At 39.2% G+C, this 19,108-nt stretch overlaps 1 protein-coding gene across 7 annotated transcripts in view; it reads right to left on the bottom strand.

Moving 5' to 3' along the window:
* The window catches only part of tbc1d5 (TBC1 domain family, member 5), a 495,410-nt gene that overhangs the window by 266,567 nt on the left and 209,735 nt on the right, over positions 1-19,108 (bottom strand). For all 7 annotated transcript variants that reach the window (XM_068006107.1, XM_068006096.1, XM_068006070.1 and 4 more), the window contains exon 4: positions 10,920-10,989. In XM_068006107.1, coding sequence (XP_067862208.1) covers positions 10,920-10,989 — 70 coding nt within the window. The remainder of the gene's footprint in view (positions 1-10,919; positions 10,990-19,108) is intronic.

The following is a 19,108-nucleotide window of genomic DNA, read 5'->3' on the forward strand; positions in this document are numbered from 1 at the left end:
TTGCCATTGCTTTTCAACTGTCAAACCCTTTAATTTAATTTCCCAATCTACCTTTGACAACTCACCCTTCATATCTATGTAATTGGCTTTATTTATGTTTAAGACTCCAGTTCCAAACTGAATGTGAAATTCTATCCTATTATGATCACTCTTCCCCAGAGGTTCTTTTACTGCGAGATTACTAATTAACCCTATCTCATTACTTAATTCAAGATCTAAAATAGCCTGCTCCCTGGTTGGTTCCATGACGTATTGCTCGAGGAAACCGTCTCGAATACATTCCATGAACTCGTCAGAGTTTAAGGAGTGTCTTAAAGGAGGAGGGAGAGGTAGAGAGGCGGAGAGGTTTAGTGAGGGAATTCCAGAGCTTAGGGCCTAGACAGCTGAAGGCACGGCCGCCAATAGGTGAAGGAAATCGTGGATGCACAAGAGGCCAGAATTGGAGGAACGCAGGCTTTTCAGAGGGTTATAGGGCTGGAGGAGGTTACAGAGTTAGGGAGGGGCAGGCCCATGGAGGGATTTGAACAGAAGAATGAGAAAACCACTAAACTATCAAAAACTAACTTTTAACAGACAAATAAACCAGCTGCTCTTGCAGGTTATCAACAGTTTACACTGAAGCTGTAATTAGAGGAACAAGGCACTGTGCCACTTGACTAACATCTAACACTTGACATTGCTCGTGTGGTGGAAAAACACGAACACTGAATTCATCGTGCTTGAACCACTTTGAGATGTTTTGTCTTGATAAGATGTTACATAATGCAAGTTTTCTTTCATTTTACCTGATGACTTCCCTATTAAATTTATCTGATCAAAAAAGCAGCCATCTTACCAAGCAAAAGGATTTCAATCCTACATAAATTAAGATTTTTTTTCCCAGCTTAAATAATGGTATCTTTTTCCCAGCTGATGTGAGATCACATTCTGCTTCCAGAAACAAACCTTGGCTTCACGTTTAAAACACACCTGCATAGTCTTCACACTTGGACTACACACGTGCAGCAAACATTATTCTAGTCCAGAAGAGGAACTAAAACACCTGTGGCAACAGCTTTTATTTCCAAGTATTAACTTCAACAGTTGAAAATGGCATGTAGATCTGCAAATTGTCTTTATATATACATTAGAAATCACCCTCAAAGAAGTAGCGGATGATTTTTGACTTCTCAAATCAATCTAATAGCTTGTAATTTTCTGCTGTTATTTCTATGAATTTGGCACAGTGGCCATACCAACATCAGTATAATTTGACACCAAATTTGCAGTACAATTGCCAAATCCAAATCTTCTCCAGTGCACCATGACATTACACCATGAAGCAACTTGAAATTGGTCTGCCTAATTACTGGCTCAAGCCCAGTCCTCTTCGGGCCAATTGACTTGAACTGGAAAGTAGATTTTAGTCAGGCAAGCTGGCTCTCCAATTTCCTCTGAAACTCAAAATGAAACTGTGACCCAATACACACAATATGTACCTACATGTGTGCAGTGGCTCTGCAATTTGGAGCAAACTAGAGCACCATACTATGGGCATGTATAAATCCACCATTATGTTGCATTCCTCACTCCCAATGGCACCCTGAAAATTCTTCAGTATAACAGGAGCAGCAGGCAAAAATAAGTGCCAGGCAGGTGAAAGGAAAAATGTAGTGGTAATTAAGGGCTGTTGAAAGTACAGCACGAAATGGGACATGAACCAGCAGTTAATGAGAATGTAACACATGGCAATACATTCTGAGTAGGATATGCTCTCCCATCTACCATAAATAATTTATATATTACCTTGTTGCTCCAGATCTGCCAACCTATTTTATATCAAACCTATTAGTACATGGTTGTACTTAATCTATTAGCTCTCTATTAAAATAAAATCTCGCTGCTGACACCGCCTAAATTATCACTGCTACTTTTCCTGTACTAGTTAACTCTGAAAGCTTGACGCTGTGCACTGACAATAAGGAACCAGAGTCAACTCAAGGCTGAGGCATGAAGGTGGCAAATGGAGAAGGCAGCAAGAGACTATTGAGTCGAAGATTAGCTTGAGATTCATATCACAGTTGAACAAGGTGGCATGGAGACAAGAGGCTTGGAAAAAGCCTAATGGTATAATCCTGGGATCTTTGATGCTCTTAACTTATTTCGCAATTTCTTCTCCTAGATGGAGCACTTGCTTCTCTTTAGAATTTGTCCAAGGCCACCTGGTTTCTATGGGCTCAAACCTGATACATGGAGGCTCTACTAGAAGGAAGTAACAATTGACACCGTTGCTGGACAACAGAGCAAGAAAAGATCTGAGGAATAAGCAATGCAGGACTTATACAGCATGGAGTGGCATAGGGGAGATCACAAAACCTCCATTTACTAGAATATGTGTCTTGTGCTTTCCTGCACTGGATGATTGGATCAATCCAATGCTATTTGGAGGAAGAATCTATGATCTTTTATTTTTGATCCACAGCAATAACATGCTGTAACAAGCTAAAACCTTTACTAGAAGTGTAAACTAACTTCCAAGGTAAAAATAAAATCTACTGCATTAAAAGGAAAATAGTTTTGCTGCTGACTGCTTTATAACAGCTATATTTCATCACTGAGAAAAGTGGTTTAGCCTTGAAGAATATTGCAATTGAAAATCTCCTCAGTTTATTGGCTCACAAAAGCATTTTCGCACACAATATCTTATTGACAAAAATAAATTAAATAATGTGGACTAATGTGATATAGTTTTGTCCTCACAGTTCCCTAACTGCTGAATTTATTATCTTGAAGTTAGACTAAGGGAGTTAGCAGATGGAGTTCAGCTTCTTTGCAGAACAAAGGGAAAACTGGAACCTAAGTGAACCCATGGCAGTCTCACATGCCTTAATGGCCATCTCAAAAATTGATGTGCAGTGTGCCTCAGGAAAAAAAAATAGAAGGTGATTATATATTTATTCCTGCTCTTCTCCCCCCAAGATTGATTTAAGGATGCATTTACACTGAAAGCACTGGTGCAAAGTGACCAACAGTAAACTCACAGGGCCTAACCTGACTCCAGTGCAAAGCAGAATGAGACTACTTGGAGGAGATAGTCTCACACTGCTTTGGTTTGACACCACATGGAGTGGAAATTCAGAGTGGTGTTAAACTCGATTTGTAAACTGATCCTTTGGACACTTCACTAACCTACCTGGGCCTTAATTTAAATGGTTGTGGGGGTGGTGGGGAATTTTCCGTTTCTGCTCTCTAAATATTTAATTTTTTAATATTTCTGAGACATCTCTGCATGTACCCGGCATGTGCACAGATCCCTCCTGAACAAGACAGTTAAATCTACAGCCAGGCAGGAGCCATTTACATTGATTCTTGGAAAATAAATATTGTTTTCCTTATCCACTTTAGATAGATAAATAAAGTTACAAAAATAAACTTTATATTTAGTAATGAATTCTAAATGGTTACACCACCTGTATTTCTTTTAGTTATGTTTATTTATTTCAGAATGCAAAGTTCTGGAAACACTGTACCATTATTCAAGCTGGGAGAGGGTGGGGATTCTGAATAAAAGTCGTGATTTAACCACATATACTTAAGTAGAGATATTTGGTAAAGAATAAAGCATGCAAATTAGTTTAATCTCTCCTTGAGTTTTAGATATTTCCTGACATTCACAACAACAACAACAACTTGCATTTATATAGCGCCGTTAACATACTAAAACATCCCAAGGTGCTTCACAGGAGCATTATCAAACAAAATTTAACACCGAGCCACATAAGGAGATATTAGGACAGGTGACCAAAAGTTTAGTCAAAGAGGTAGGTTTTAAGGAGCGTCTTAGAGGAGAGAGAGGTAGAGAGGTTTGGGGAGGGAATTTCAGAGCTTAGGGCCCAGGCAGCTGAAGGCACAGCCGCCAATGGTGGAATGATTAAAATCAAGGATGCACAAGAGGCAAGAATTGGAGGAGCACAGAGATCTCAGAGGGTTGGAGGGTACAGAGATAGGGGGACGAGCGGTCATGGAGGGATTTGAAAACAAGAATGAGAATTTTAAAATCGGGGTGTTCCTGGACCGGGGGCCAATGTAGGTCAGCGAGCACAGGGGTGACGGGTGAATGGGACTTGGTGCGAGTTAGGATACAGGCAGCAGAGTTTTGGATGAGCTCAAGTTTATGGAGGGTGGAAGATGGGAGGCCAGCCAGGACAGCATTGGGAGTCAAGTCCAGAGGTAACAAAGGCATGGATGAGGGTTTCAGCAGATGAGGAGCTGAGGCAGAAGCAGAGATGGGTGATGTTACAGAGGTGGATGTTACAAGGGGGCATGAATATAAGACAGCCACTAACAGATCAAATAAAGAATTTAGAAGGGCTTTCTTTATACTGAGTGGTGAGAATATGGAACTCGCTGCCACATGGAGGAGCTGAAGGACTGGCACTGATGCATTTAAAAGAAGGCTTGATGCATACATGAGGGAGATGTGAATAGAGGGATATGGAGGCAGGTTGGGAAGAGGTCATTAGAGTGGGTGGTGGCTTGTGTGGAGCATAGACCAGTTGGGCCAAATAGCCCATTTTTGTGCTGTAGATTCTATGTAATTTTATCTAATATTTTTAGACAAATGGCAGCAAGTTCAATATCTGTATTGGTCTTGAAGCTCAAACCAAAATGACAATATTATTGTAGTTTAATATATGAAATACATTTTGTATTTGAAAAACAGATTAAACCACAGATTTGACACTTTTCATGTAATATCTCTTTTGCTATGGTTGGTTACAGCACATGGAATTTGCTAGCAATTAGTTATTGCCTCATTGTTTTAAAATTTGGCTCAATAAAGTTATAAAGTATTAAAAACACAAAAACTATGAGAATGCAATTTTTTTTATATATTGCCAATTTCTTGTCATTTTGGATGTAACATATTTAGGTATCGAATTTCATAAATCTCAAACTCTCTTGGATTCTTGCCTCGCTAGACTATTCCTTCTATCCAGTTATTCTGCAACACATCAGTTTCTGTACTTGCCAAGAAGCCTATCAGAATTTAAAATGATCATGTACAGATTGCGCACAGTTGGCCACACTGACTGTCAAGTGACACTTTTTCCTTATAGAATTCAATAGTTTAGTTAACCTGGGCTGTATCTTCTTTGACTCAATGGTGTTGAGTTATTTTTAAGAAAAATAAAATGTTTACAAGCTATCCTCATGCAATAATTTTAAACGTCTTAAAAATTCTATTTTTGTAACGCATGGTTCAATTCTGCACTTTATATTTTGTTGATTAATGAGAATTTTCAATGATATATTTATGTAATATTTTGATAGATCTATAAACAGAAGTTTCACAACTGTCAAAGAATTAAAGCAGGATTACATGAAATAGACCTTTATGCATCTAGTCATTAAATTTAAGATAATTTTCTTTTTTTAAAACCAAAAAATGTCTACAGTAATAGCAGATCACAGTCTTTAAATTCTGAAGGAAATTGCAGGAGTCAGTCTGAATTTATCAGATCACATGCTGAAAAACATATCATTTTTGAATTTCTCATTAGTTTGTGAGACAAAAAGCAAAACCACAAAAAGTGACAACACCTGTACCACAACATGGCCACTGTGATCGCAGGCTTTGATAACATAAGGTGCAAGTACGTTATTAAGGAAAAGGCAAAAACAAGCAACATCACTTACACTGATCATACAAAAGTTTCAAGACATGGTGTGCAACTTACAAGCAGTAAGGCACAGGACAGCCATATTTACCAATATTCATATATTCCACAATGTTATCCCACATAAAAAACACAGGACAATCATTCAGTCATGTCAAATCCTGGATTGACGTTCCCAAGTTTACATATTAAATTATATAAACCAGACAGTACACTGAAATACTGCAAATTAACTACAATTATCTCTTATTGCTGCCACTACAATTACTCAAAAATGTTTTAATTTTTTTAAAACTATATAGGATAGCTTTGTTAAATTCAGACAAGAATATAATACTTGCACAGAGAGTTTTGGAACACTTCTAGTCTCTACGTCATTAATTTTGTTACTCTTGCCAAGATTTTTGGTGGCTGATTTTCCTCGGGGTCCAGCATCCAGATACTGAACAGGTGCAGGGCATCTGAGCTGGGTTATGCCCAAATTTGAAAGGTGGGATCATTAACATGGTGCAAGAGGAATTGGGGGTATGGCAAGAGAAATACAAGCCTTTCAGAACTGCAGCTGTGGGCCTTGGCCACCAGCCTGAGGGCCTTCTTGCAAATGGCATCCAGAAGGCTTCCATAAATCTGATGGGCCCTACAAAGGAAGGCTATTTATCTTTTGGTCCTCCTTCACCTTGCGGCATTCAGATCCTCTGATCTGAGAGGTTTCAGGCACAAAAACCACCTCAAGCTTCATGAGGCAACACTGGAAATAGGAGCCCCTGAGATGCAACCACAGAAAATGGAGGTGTAAGGGCTGTGAATGCCCCTCCTACCTCATTATCATGGTACTACTGGTGCAGCACTCATTGAAAATATCAGCCCAGCCCTGTCCCTCATGGGAAGCCCATAAAATCTCGGGGCAATGTAAATGGGCAGAGAATCGGCATAACAAGTCTCCGTCCTCTTTCTCCTGACCCACGGAATAACCATTCACTGGGTGCTGACACTAGGGAAATTGGCCAAATTTTCTTTTACCAAAATAAGTTTCCAAGATTATATATTAATAAAAAAATGGAGTAAGGATTAGACTCATTAAGCCTAGTGGTGCAACTGTTCAATGTAATATGGAGAATGGAGTTCTAAACTCGGCCTTGAGTGACAGCAGAATTAGGCTACTCAAGTGGACAAGTTTAGCTTCAAGTTCTGTGTTTATAAATTTGTTTTATTAATTAATACTTTTGTTAAGTTTTTCTTGAATTGTGAAGTGTGCAACTTAATTTACTGTATCTAGCAACATACAGATAATTCCCAGCAAAAGTTAATTTTTAAAAAATTCTTCCCCCACTCACCTCTAAAGCAGATTCCTGGGTTAGTATTCATAAGCATGCTGCACTACTAATACCACTAAAACAGGCCTGCACATAGATTCATCAGTAGCATGCTTGTGTGCCTAAATGTGGAGGAATCTTTATGTATAAGTGCACAACAAAGTGAGAACTCAATCACAGGTGAAATAGTTGCTAGACCCCGCTCCGAAAATCACTGCCAGCAATACTTCCAAATTTCTAGATTTGAATTGGAAGACACAGCAGAATGCTAGGCCTAGTAATGAGGCACAACAGATGTGAAAGACCGTAAAAGAGAGACGAATACATCTTGTAATACATGAAGTGGTCAGATAGGATTGTTAGCATTGCCGTTTTCTCATGCCAACAAGAAATGGGATTTACAAGTGTCTACACTTATCCGGTGCGTTCATTTTACAGATTATTAGAATATATAGATTGTTAATATCATTTCAATAGTCAACTTGCCTAGATTATCTTGTGCAATAAAGGTTTTGTTAATGGTGGCTATCTCTGTCTCTTATTATTTTAGTTAGTTGGGATGCTTCAACAGCCTTCTATTGGCAGTGACACTTACATGTCCATTTCACATATATCCGAAAAAGCAAAACTTCACAAGCTATACCAAAAAAATTGATACAAACTAGAATACAGCTTAATAGAAATCTTTTAAGGTTTAAATAGAAACCAGAAACAGGAGTGGTCATTTAAAAAAGTCATACAACTGCTGCAAAATAGCAATCAGAAGAGTATGGTTAGAATAACTAGTTAAATAGTAGGGCTAATTGGTCTTGAAGATGCAATAAGATATTGCAGCATTTGCAGACTGAAAGCTAGCAAATGTTCAGTATGTCAGTTATTGACAGGCAAATCTTGAGCAAAATTTTTAGAATTACAGAGTTTATGATCAGCAAAACAGTAGTACACAGAATTACACAGAATGTACAGCTCAGAAAGAGGCCATTTGGCCTAACAGGTCCATGCCGGTGTTTATGCTCCACACGAGCCTCCTCCCTCCTTACTTCATCTAACCCTATCAGCATATCCTTCTATTCCTTTCTCCCTCAAGTGTCTATCTAGCTTCCCCTTAAACACATCTATGCTGGTAGCCTTAACTACTCCCTGTGGTAGCGAGTTCCACATTCTGGGTAAAGAAGTTTCTCCTGAACTCCCTATTGCATTTATTAGTGACTATCTTATATTTATGGCCCATGGTTCTGGTCTCCCCCACAAGTGGAAACATCTTCTCTATATCTACCCTATTAAACCCTTTCATAATCTTAAAGACTGTCTGGTCACCAGCCTGCTCAATCTTTCCTAATAGGTATAACCTCTCAGATCTGGTATCATCCTAGTAAATCTTTTTTGCAGCTTCTCTAGTTCCTCTATATCCCTTTTATAATATGGAGACCCGAACTGTTCACAGTACTCCAAGTGTGGTCTACCCAAGATGTAGACTTCAAGGTATGATATTTCATTAAAAGTAATTCATCTCAGGATTTTTCAAATAATTTTATAACTCTGAATGGTTTGCATTGCTGAAGAACATAATCATTACTTCTCTGCAAACAACTGATTGCAACTGATGTATATTTATCTACAGGAGACTTCAGTTAAATAGACAGCTGTCTGCAAAGAGGTGTCAATTATGTTCTCTAGAAGTGCTGATAAAGTTGCAAATGCAGAATTAGTGAGTGAATCAGGGTGCAGTGACTGTAGGCTTACAGATATGCAATGGGACACTGGATTGATCCATGGAACATAGCCATTTTGGCACAAGGCATCATGGGACTGAGTCCCTCAGACCAAGTATAGCATTTAACAAGTACTGTGCTCCTTGGTGTGCATGAATTTGCTTATCGCATATACTATTTTGTTTTTTTCTGAAAATGCATATTGACTAGAAGGTAATGAAAGGAAGTGCTAAAAGCACCAAACTTCACTACAGTAAGAACTTTCTCCTTGCAAGATTACTAGAAAATTGCAGTGGAAATATTCAGTGAAAATGATCAATGTGTTATTGATGCTCCAAACCTTGGTCAGCAGATGACATTCTTTTTTTTGTACATTGGGATCATTATGCAACATCACTGGCAATTCCTGCTTGGTTATTTCTTGTATTACTGCTAGATAACTTACCTCACTTGATTCCCATGTCCAAATTTAGCTATTTAAAAAAACTCTATATTTTAACAAGATCTTCTGTCAGTAACTAACCTTGTATAAAGAGAAAAGTTGACAATTTGTGTGAATTCTAACGTAAAGAATCTGTAAGGATTTATTTCCCTTGGGGCACTATGCTTGGTGGTTTATAATACAAGATATCACTTGCTAAAATGATACAATACTGTAAATTAATCATTTTACTTTAAAGCTAGTTTTTCATCCCTCCTTCACTGCTCCACCCTGTCAAAATGTACCAAGATAAGATTGATTACTATGTAATTCAGTTAACATCACAGCATAAAAGATATACACACCAGTCTTATTTAAAACAAACTACATGCAGGAAGAAACCAACTTCCAATAACACTCACGGCTTTAAACCTACAGTATGTTCAACATAATTAGATATCTACTGTACATAATAGCATCTATAAACAAAAGACTTTTTTGATATAAATAAAAAAACTGCATATGCAGGTGGTGGCAGGATATATTTTAAAGTAAATAATTGACAACCTCATGGCCACCAGTGACTGCTTGAAAGAGAATAAGATCAAGATTCTGTATCACCTTTACCATAACCTAGCGTGGTTGCACACTGGAATTCCTCACACCTCTGACACTTTTTTTTAAAAACATATTTCTGGTCCTGCCCCCTGATTCAACCTTACTGGGCAGCTAGTCTCGGGTAAATTGATGCATCTGGTTCCCAGATTGTACAATTAATTCAAAAGCAATTCCACATCATTCAACACCAAGAAAATAACTCCCATAACGTCTTATTTTAGTAAACCACAGAACTGTACATTATGATGAAAAGTTATACATTTCTGAGATTAATTAGAACTAAAAAAACTAAAACCTTATTTTTAATAACTACTTGGCTGTTTGAAGTCCATCTCTTTTTGAGACTTACTGTATTCACTCAAACCTTCCACATAAAAAATAAAGTTCAAGCTAATAAGGTTGTGGGTTCAAGACCCACTCCAGAGAATTAAGCACATAATCTAGCCTGAAACTGAGGGAGTGCTGCACTGTCGGAGGTGTCGTCTTTTGGATGAGACGTTAAACAGAGGCCTTGTTTGCTCTCTTAGGTGGGCATAAAAGATCCCATGGAACTATTCAAAGTTGAGTGGGTTAATTCTCCCAGAGTCCTAACCAACGCCTAAAAATCATTAATCATTAAAACAGTCTCCTTCTGAATACCTTTTGGGTTTTAAAAATATGATCTGGTCATTTATTTCATTGCTGTACACAAATTGGCTGCCACTTTCCCCTACATTATAACAGTGGCTATACTTCAAAAGTATTTCATTGGCTGTAAATTACTTTGGGACATTGAGGTTGTGAAAAGCACTGTATAGATGCAAGTTGTTTGTTTGTTTGTTTTTAAATCTGATAGTTCTAATGTCTAATGTAAAATAGTAGAAGTCAATGACAGGATTACACCATTTTTGCCAAGTCTGCTGTTGCATTTAGCATACGCTATATAAAAAGATGCCTATATTTTAACAATTTTTTTTTGTTTCAAATTCTTAACGATATTCTAAATACACTTGTCATTCCATTTCCTATCTCCAATTATTCCAGCAAGATGTCCAAAGTTGTGAAACAATAAGATAGTTCCAACACAAAAGCAAAGAACATCACTTCAGAATAAAATCAAAGAACAGAAAGCACTATTTTCTTTTCAATTTTGCTTCAGTCTAATATAATACAAGGAACTGCATAATTTTCCGTTTGCTTTAGGTGGCAAATATACCTGTATGAGCTGTATTTTCCACTGTCCAACTCTGAAAGCATTTTTGTTTCCAGGTTTTCATTATTTTCACCTACAGAACACATAAATGCACAAAATTAATGGATTTCACAATTAACAAAATGAAAAATATTAAACACAAAGAATTTAGAAGGAAGATCTCAAATTACTGTTATAGACCTGGCAAACCTCAATAAACTTCCTGAATCCATCTGAACTATTTAATAATAAAGGAAGTATATATTACTATTATAATATGTTCTCTCCCCCTTCCTAACGACAGTAACTCTTAACTGGGGTATAGTTCCACGGACATTAGTCCTGCATTACATTACCAAAGTGGCTATTCTTCATGTATAAGCCTAGGCAGTAAGCAAGGACAAGCTATTTGACCTGGGGGCATTACAGACAAGCACATCACAGCCAGTGTTCACACATGTACTTTCCTGGAGTCACCGGACAGCAATTGAAGGGGGGAACCTGGGCTGATTTTTTTCCCTCTTTAGCCTGGGAACAGCGAGGCCGGAGTACTGCTCCCGCTGCTGCCTCATCTGAATCAGCTTAGCACCAATTTTAGTTCAGAAGGTTGAGAAATTATCTAATCGAGATCTTTAAAATGATAAAGCGATTTAATAGGGTAGACACAGAGAAACTATTTCCTCTGATGGGGGAAACCAGAACAAGGGGTCACAATCTTAAAATTAGAGTTAGGCCATTTAGGAGTGAAATGAGGAAGCACTTTTTCACACAAAGGGTAGTAGGAATCCAGAACTTTCTCCCCAAAAGGCTGCAAATGCTGGGTCAACTGAAATTTTCAAGACTGAGATTGACAGCATTTTGTCAGGTAAGGGTATCAAGGGATATGGAGCAAAGGCGGGCAAATTGATTTGAGGTACGGATTAACCATTACCTAAAAGAATGGCGGGAACTAACTCAAGGGGCTGAATGGCCTACTCTTGTTCCTATGTTCCTGCATTTCTAATATAATTACCATCAAATTTCAATGTATTTTATATTCTCTTGCTGATGTCTGGACAATAACCAAGCAAAATTGTTCCTATACCATAAGTGATGATGTGGTTACCATAAATAGATTGCTTATTTCATAGATGACATAATAATTGAAAAAAGGTGGCAAGAAAAATGTTTTGAAGTTACTACTTAAAATTGAAATTCACATCCAAGTTATTTTACCTAACAGAAACAAACATATACAAATATATGATGCAGAATCATGGGGTGCAGTCTGTATTCCATCCTCTGTGCTAACTAACTCAATCATTGGTAATTGAGAGTCAAATCAGTCCTCTCGTGGGATGTAAGCTGTATCCAAAGCTTCCTCATTATGTATCCTAATGATCACCCTGGTAGAATTATGGTAAGGTTTTTATTAATTGAACTATCTCACAATGACCACCATAATAGCATTTGAAGGGAGAAGATTACTGCAGAAGGTTGATTTTCAAAAACTTGCACACAGTATGTCACCTTCTTTGCACATCAGAAATACTATTTTTGCTGTCCGATATGTAGATTTGAAAAGTCATGGAAGCAACATATTACTTTACAATGACTGCTGTATCCCGAACAGCATCATGCAACCTTTTGATGAGACTTATAACTGCTGTGGACAAATGAATAGGTTTCACACTGCTGCTTTAACTCTCCTTCAGATTTCAAGCACTTGAAGTACAAAATCCAACAATGAAACACTTAAATATGAGGAAATATATTACATATAATATCCCTGAAATAACAAAACTTTCAACCTTTCTATACCACAAGAGCCAGTTAGATATCACTCCATGTCGCTAGATTTAACTATGTGGTTGTTACCATTTAATTTTTCTTCAACAATAATGTTTTTCAAACCTGTGCTAAGATTAACTAGCCATTAAACAAATACAATAAAAGAAAGGCAAATAGAAAGACACAAGGAGCAATGCTTTCCTAGGAGTTGGCCAGCATGCATGTAGACTAGGGGAAGGAAGGCAAGTTGGCAGTTCTAAGAGGGAGGGGACAGATCATCTCAGATGAATATCATTTAAATCAACAGAAAATTAGCATAATGATTATAGTGGAATTTCACAGGCCTGGGTGAGATGGTGGCCTGAGCACTTGGGAAGGCTTCAGAGATCTGAAAAGTCTGGGGCTCTGTCATGATGCAGTGGTAAAGTCCAGATGTGGAGCTGGGGTTGAGATGGAGGAATTTGGGAGTGGAACAGAGGCTGTGATGGAGGGAGGTGGTAGCTGAGCACCAGTGCATGGTGAAGATGGATGCCAATATGGCATTGAATCACTACTGCATCTTGCATGATTGGCTAAGCACATTTTAAAAAAAATCTATATAGACTGTAGAATGTATGTTCTCCAGTAGCCCAGCTGTAATGCTGAATATAATTACTCCCTTTTCAGTTCACGGGCAAACAAGAGTTTAAGCATCGAGATTAAGTGACTTAATGAACAATTTTGCTCTCCTCTTGTTGACTGAACTCAACTCGAGTACTAAAATTTAATCTTGAGCTTAGAGCACTCGTGAATAAAACAGTTCATCACAGCAATCAGTCACAAATATAAAGTTTTCATATTAGTGAGATTGATATAATTCTGCATTTTTTAAATTGTTAAAAGTACGGCTTCTGTTTAAATTAATACAAATTGCCTCCTTCTGTTGGCTGTTTAAATCAATCAGTGCTAGTAATTGTCATTTTTGGAGGCTCCTTTAATCATAACAGAAAAAAATATGAATTGTCTCACTTTATAATTTTTATCATGTCCAACTTGGTCTTTTGTATGGCACGAATTAAACCATTGTATGTTTTCTTTGCAATGTAGGTTTCTTGTGGCAAAATATTTTTCATGGTTAAGGTTCCATATTGAAAATGAAAGTCCACAGCAGCCATGATACAGCTCTAAAATTACAATTTAACTAGAACAGGTAAAACACATTGGAACTGAAATACTATATACATTAGTAAAATATATCATCCTTCTATAATTATGTTGCTATCAGTTTTGAGTAATGACAGGAATGAATAAGTCAAATGTTAACTGGTGTTAATTATTTTTAATACTATTATTTGTTATCCTCTTGTAGCTTCAGTTTTTGTTATCTTAATATTTTATTTCATTTGCTCATCTATATTTACAAATTGGAATTACTTTCATCTTATGGGGATAAATCTCCTACAGGCACTGATCTAGGCTTTCCGCTTCTGCCTCCACTCCACTCCCGTCCAAATTTTGGCAAATCTGGGATGCGTGGAGATGAAAAGTGACTGAGGTTTGTCTAACATTTTCCACTGGTTGGTCCTGCTGGGGAAAACTGTAATAAATATTTTTCAATGGCAGCTCACTCTTGCTGTAGCATATAAATGACCCCAGGAATGAAAATACACCTTGGGTTATGGGGGCACACTGGGGTTGGATGGAAGTTCCGCCCTGCCAGAGGTGCACCCCAATCGGGGGTGGGGAGGGGTGGAAAAGGCTTAGGCCACTATCTCGAAGGTCATGTCACACGTCTGGTCAGGTGGTCTTTACCTCACTATCATTTATAAGACCTTATGTTGAATGGTTTCTTTATTTTCTTTGTCCCAGCAACAGCAGTAATAACTGTCAATGTTTTCTATATTGACCACCTATTATAAAAAGTTTAATCAATTTCACTTTTTGTTTTATTTGGGTTTGGCCATTAATGCTGATTGTTTTTGGAAAAAGAAATTGGGTTCATTTTGCCTTTTATTTCCTTTCCCTGTTACAAAGGCATGGACTCCTGTTGGGGTACGATTTTGAAGTGATTATTCTTTATGTGAGTCTACAAAAATTAATGTTAGCAGGCTTTTCAACCGTGGGAGCCCACAGCTGGGAACATTTCTATTCTGTTTCAATATTCATATATGTACACTTCTAGCGGGATTCAGTAATATCTTGGCTTATTGTTCCTTCACTAAGTTAAGGGTGCTGCCAATTGAAGCATTCCAAAACCTCACAGTTGAGATCATTGAATTCAGCACAGATGGTAATCAAAACTGGGACCTTTCTGGTATACAAAGTGTCAGCAGTCTCACGGCTGAGTCAGAAGGTTCTGGGTTCAAAGCTTAATCCAAGATTTCAGCACTAAATCCAGGCTGACACTTCAGTGCAGTGCATTGTCGGTGGCACCTTCTTTTGGGAGAGACATTATACAGTTTGAAGTGGACGTAAAAGATGATGAGCAGGGGAGTTTTCCTGGTGTTGTGGCCAATATTTATCCCTCAATCTACATCACTAGCTCAGATTATTTCATCATTAATATCATTGCTGTTTCTGAGACCTTGCTGTGTGCAAATTGGCTGCTGTGTTTTTCTACTTTACAAGAGTGAATAGACTTTAAAAAAAGCACTTTATTGGCTCTGAAGCGCTTCGAGATGTCCTGAGGTCATGAAAGGTGCTATATAAATGTAAGATCTTTCTGTTGTTCTTATATGGCTCAGCTACTTACTGTCTTAACTGGTTGAACCATTAGGGGAGCCAGAATATTCTATCATACATTTAAAAATCCAGGTATATTCTCAAAACTTGAGGTCCACATATGCAGCATTTCAGATTTCATGGGGCTGATTGCCTTGCCAAATGCTCTCATCATCAGCACCCATTCTCGCAAATTCCTTTCCAATACAAGCCATTTTTCCTTTGGACTATTTTTATTGTGTGGAAGAGCATAAAAGGATTTTTTCCCTCTCTAACTATGCTGGACTCTATCACAACACACATGCATGCAACTTTTTTGTTCTTTTTCACAACAACTTCTATTACCTTCATCTGCGTCTATGTACACACACACACAAAGTTCTTTTTTTTTAGTATCTTACTATGTATCCTGGATTTTAAAAAAGGTAAGAGATGAGAATCGAATATAAATAATAAATAAAGGAACATTCAAGGCCAGTCACTTATGGGTTTCGGGCAAGAATTCAGTCTCCAAAGCAATGGCAAAAATCACTGAATAACATAGTTATTTTAAATCAGCAGCCCTGGTGATGCAATGTTTTATAGCAATAGGGGCATTAGTGCACAATTTATTCCCCGTTGAGCCATGAGCAATGCCATGGGAGGAAGGCTGATCATTTTTTTTTCAAAAAGCAGATCTGGAAAAAAATCGTTAAAACAGATAGGTTTCAGGCATTAGCAGAGATTCTTTGAAAGTGCTCAAAGAAGACTCTCCAAATTTTGTAGTTCTATCTTAGGTTCAAACTAGAGATATATAACACCCTCCTCACAGGAGGGGTTGAGAAAGTTTCTAGAGTTAATAATCAAATATTTTTAAATACTCAAAAAAAAATGATGGAAAAATTTATCAAGTTCTGACATCAATGAAAGCATTAAAAATTCTATAATCAATCAAACATATGCTAGTGCCTTGGGGGGTTACTTACATATGTGCCAGCGCCCTACTGTTTTATGTCTGGTGGGCATTTTATAATGTGTAATTGTTGATCTCATTTGATGTAGTGAACCACAGTTCTATGTTCTCTGAATTCAATGCAACAGAATACAACACCCCATCAACAAAAGAAAGATATCTTTCTGACCATAAAATCATTGAGTTAAACAGTCTTTAACATATTTCTATTATAATTCTCTGTGTGATTACCCCATTCACTCATTAGCATCTGAAACTGTGTGGGTTATATTCCAACTGAAAATTATTTTTTTTATCAACTTGTAGACACCAAGCAATGTTCTTCCACTGCTAATCATGGCAGAGGTGGGTAATAGGCTGACTGCTGGCAAACTCAGAGCCCCTAGTGTAGCAACATCTGAAGAATATATATAGAAATATAGAATCAGGTCTTAAGAATAATTGTTGTTTCCTCCACTAAATCTTATGGACAATCTGTGCTGTGTGGAAATGGAGGATAGACAAACAAAAACGTCTTCTGCTAGAAACTAACAAACTATCTCAGAACAGAAAGTCTGTTTATAAGGATGGACTCTGCCTCTGCTTAAGGTGTCCACTGATGCCTCATTCTAGATTTCCATCCATGTGCTGGACGGAAAGAGCCACAGAATTCAACTGAAGCCAATGTCTTTTCTGACAAAAGACCAGCGTGGACCTCCCGTCTATGTATGCAATCGTAGAACTGCAGTGTATTCAGCCTAGGAAATAGCTCAAAGCCAACCATACTGCTCAAAATTCAAATCTATTTATTTGTCAGATGACAAACGAGGATCGTCATACCCCTTGCAGTCATAGTCCCCACCATGCGAGAAAGGGGTTGGCCACGAATGAGAATGACTAATAGACTAATTTTTTTATTTTTTTTTATTCGTTCACGGGATGTGGGCGTCGCTGGCAAGGCCGGCATTTATTGCCCATCCCTAATTGCCCTCGAGAAGGTGGTGGTGAGCCGCCTTCTTGAACCGCTGCAGTCCGTGTGGTGACGGTTCTCCCACAGTGCTGTTAGGAAGGGAGTTCCAGGATTTTGACCCAGCGACAATGAAGGAACGGCGATATATTTCCAAGTCGGGATGGTATGTGACTTGGAGGGGAACGTGCAGGTGGTGTTGTTCCCATGCGCCTGCTGCCCTTGTCCTTCTAGGTGGTAGAGGTCGCGGGTTTGGGAGGTGCTGTCGAAGAAGCCTTGGCGAGTTGCTGCAGTGCATCCTGTGGATGGTGCACACTCCAGCCATAGTGCGCCGGTGGTGAAGGGAGTGAATGTTTAGGGTGGTGGATGGGGTGCCAATCAAGCGGGCTGCTTTATCTTGGATGGTGTCGAGCTTCTTGAGTGTTGTTGGAGCTGCACTCATCCAGGCAAGTGGAGAGTATTCCATCACACTCCTGACTTGTGCCTTGTAGATGGTGGAAAGGCTTTGGGGAGTCAGGAGGTGAGTCACTCGCCGCAGAATACCCAGCCTCTGACCTGCTCTCGTAGCCACGGTATTTATATGGCTGGTCCAGTTAAGTTTCTGGTCAATGGTGACCCCCAGGATGTTGATGGTGGGGGATTCGGCAATGGTAATGCCGTTGAATGTCAAGGGGAGGTGGTTAGACTCTCTCTTGTTGGAGATGGTCATTGCCTGGCACTTATCTGGCGCGAATGTTACTTGCCACTTATCAGCCCAAGCCTGGATGTTGTCCAGGTCTTGCTGCATGCAGGCTCGGACTGCTTCATTATCTGAGGGGTTGCGAATGGAACTGAACACTGTGCAGTCATCAGCGAACATCCCCATTTCTGACCTTATGATGGAGGGAAGGTCATTGATGAAGCAGCTGAAGATGGTTGGGCCGAGGACACTGCCCTGAGGAACTCCTGCAGCAATGCCCTGGGGCTGAGATGATTGGCCTCCAACAACCACTACCACCTTCCTTTGTGCTAGGTATGACTCCAGCCACTGGAGAGTTTTCCCCCTGATTCCCATTGACTTCAATTTTACTAGGGCTCCTTGGTGCCACACTCGGTCAAATGCTGCCTTGATGTCAAGGGCAGTCACTCTCACCTCACCTCTGGAATTCAGCTCTTTAGTCCATGTTTGGACCAAGGCTGTAATGAGGTCTGGAGCCGAGTGGTACTGGCGGAACCCAAACTGAGCATCAGTGAGCAGGTTATTGGTGAGTAAGTGCCGCTTGATAGCACTGTCGACGACACCTTCCATCACTTTGCTGATGATTGAGAGTAGACTGATGGGGCGGTAATTGGCCGGATTGGATTTGTCCTGCTTTTTGTGGACAGGACATACCTGGGCAATTTTCCACATTGTCGGGTGGATGCCAGTGTTGTAGCTGTACTGGAACAGCTTGGCTAGAGGCGCAGCTAGTTCTGGAGCACAAGGCTTCAGCACTACAGCTGGGATGTTGTCGGGGCCCATAGCCTTTGCTGTATCCAGTGCACTCAGCCGTTTCTTGATATCACGTGGAGTGAATCGAATTGGCCGAAGACTGGCTTCCGTGACGGTGGGGATATCAGGAGGAGGCTGAGATGGATTATCCACTCGGCACTTCTGGCTGAAGATGGTTGCAAACGCTTCAGCCTTGTCTTTTGCACTCACGTGCTGGACTCCGCCATCATTGAGAATGGGGATGTTTGCAGAGCCTCCTCCTCCCGTTAGTTGTTTAATTGTCCACCACCATTCACGACTGGATGTGGCAGGACTGCAGAGCTTTGATCTGATCCGTTGGTTGTGGAATCGCTTAGCTCTGTCTATAGCATGTT

The sequence above is a fragment of the Heptranchias perlo genome, chromosome 2 (assembly GCF_035084215.1).
Source record: "Heptranchias perlo isolate sHepPer1 chromosome 2, sHepPer1.hap1, whole genome shotgun sequence".
NCBI classification, from domain to species: domain Eukaryota; kingdom Metazoa; phylum Chordata; class Chondrichthyes; order Hexanchiformes; family Hexanchidae; genus Heptranchias; species Heptranchias perlo.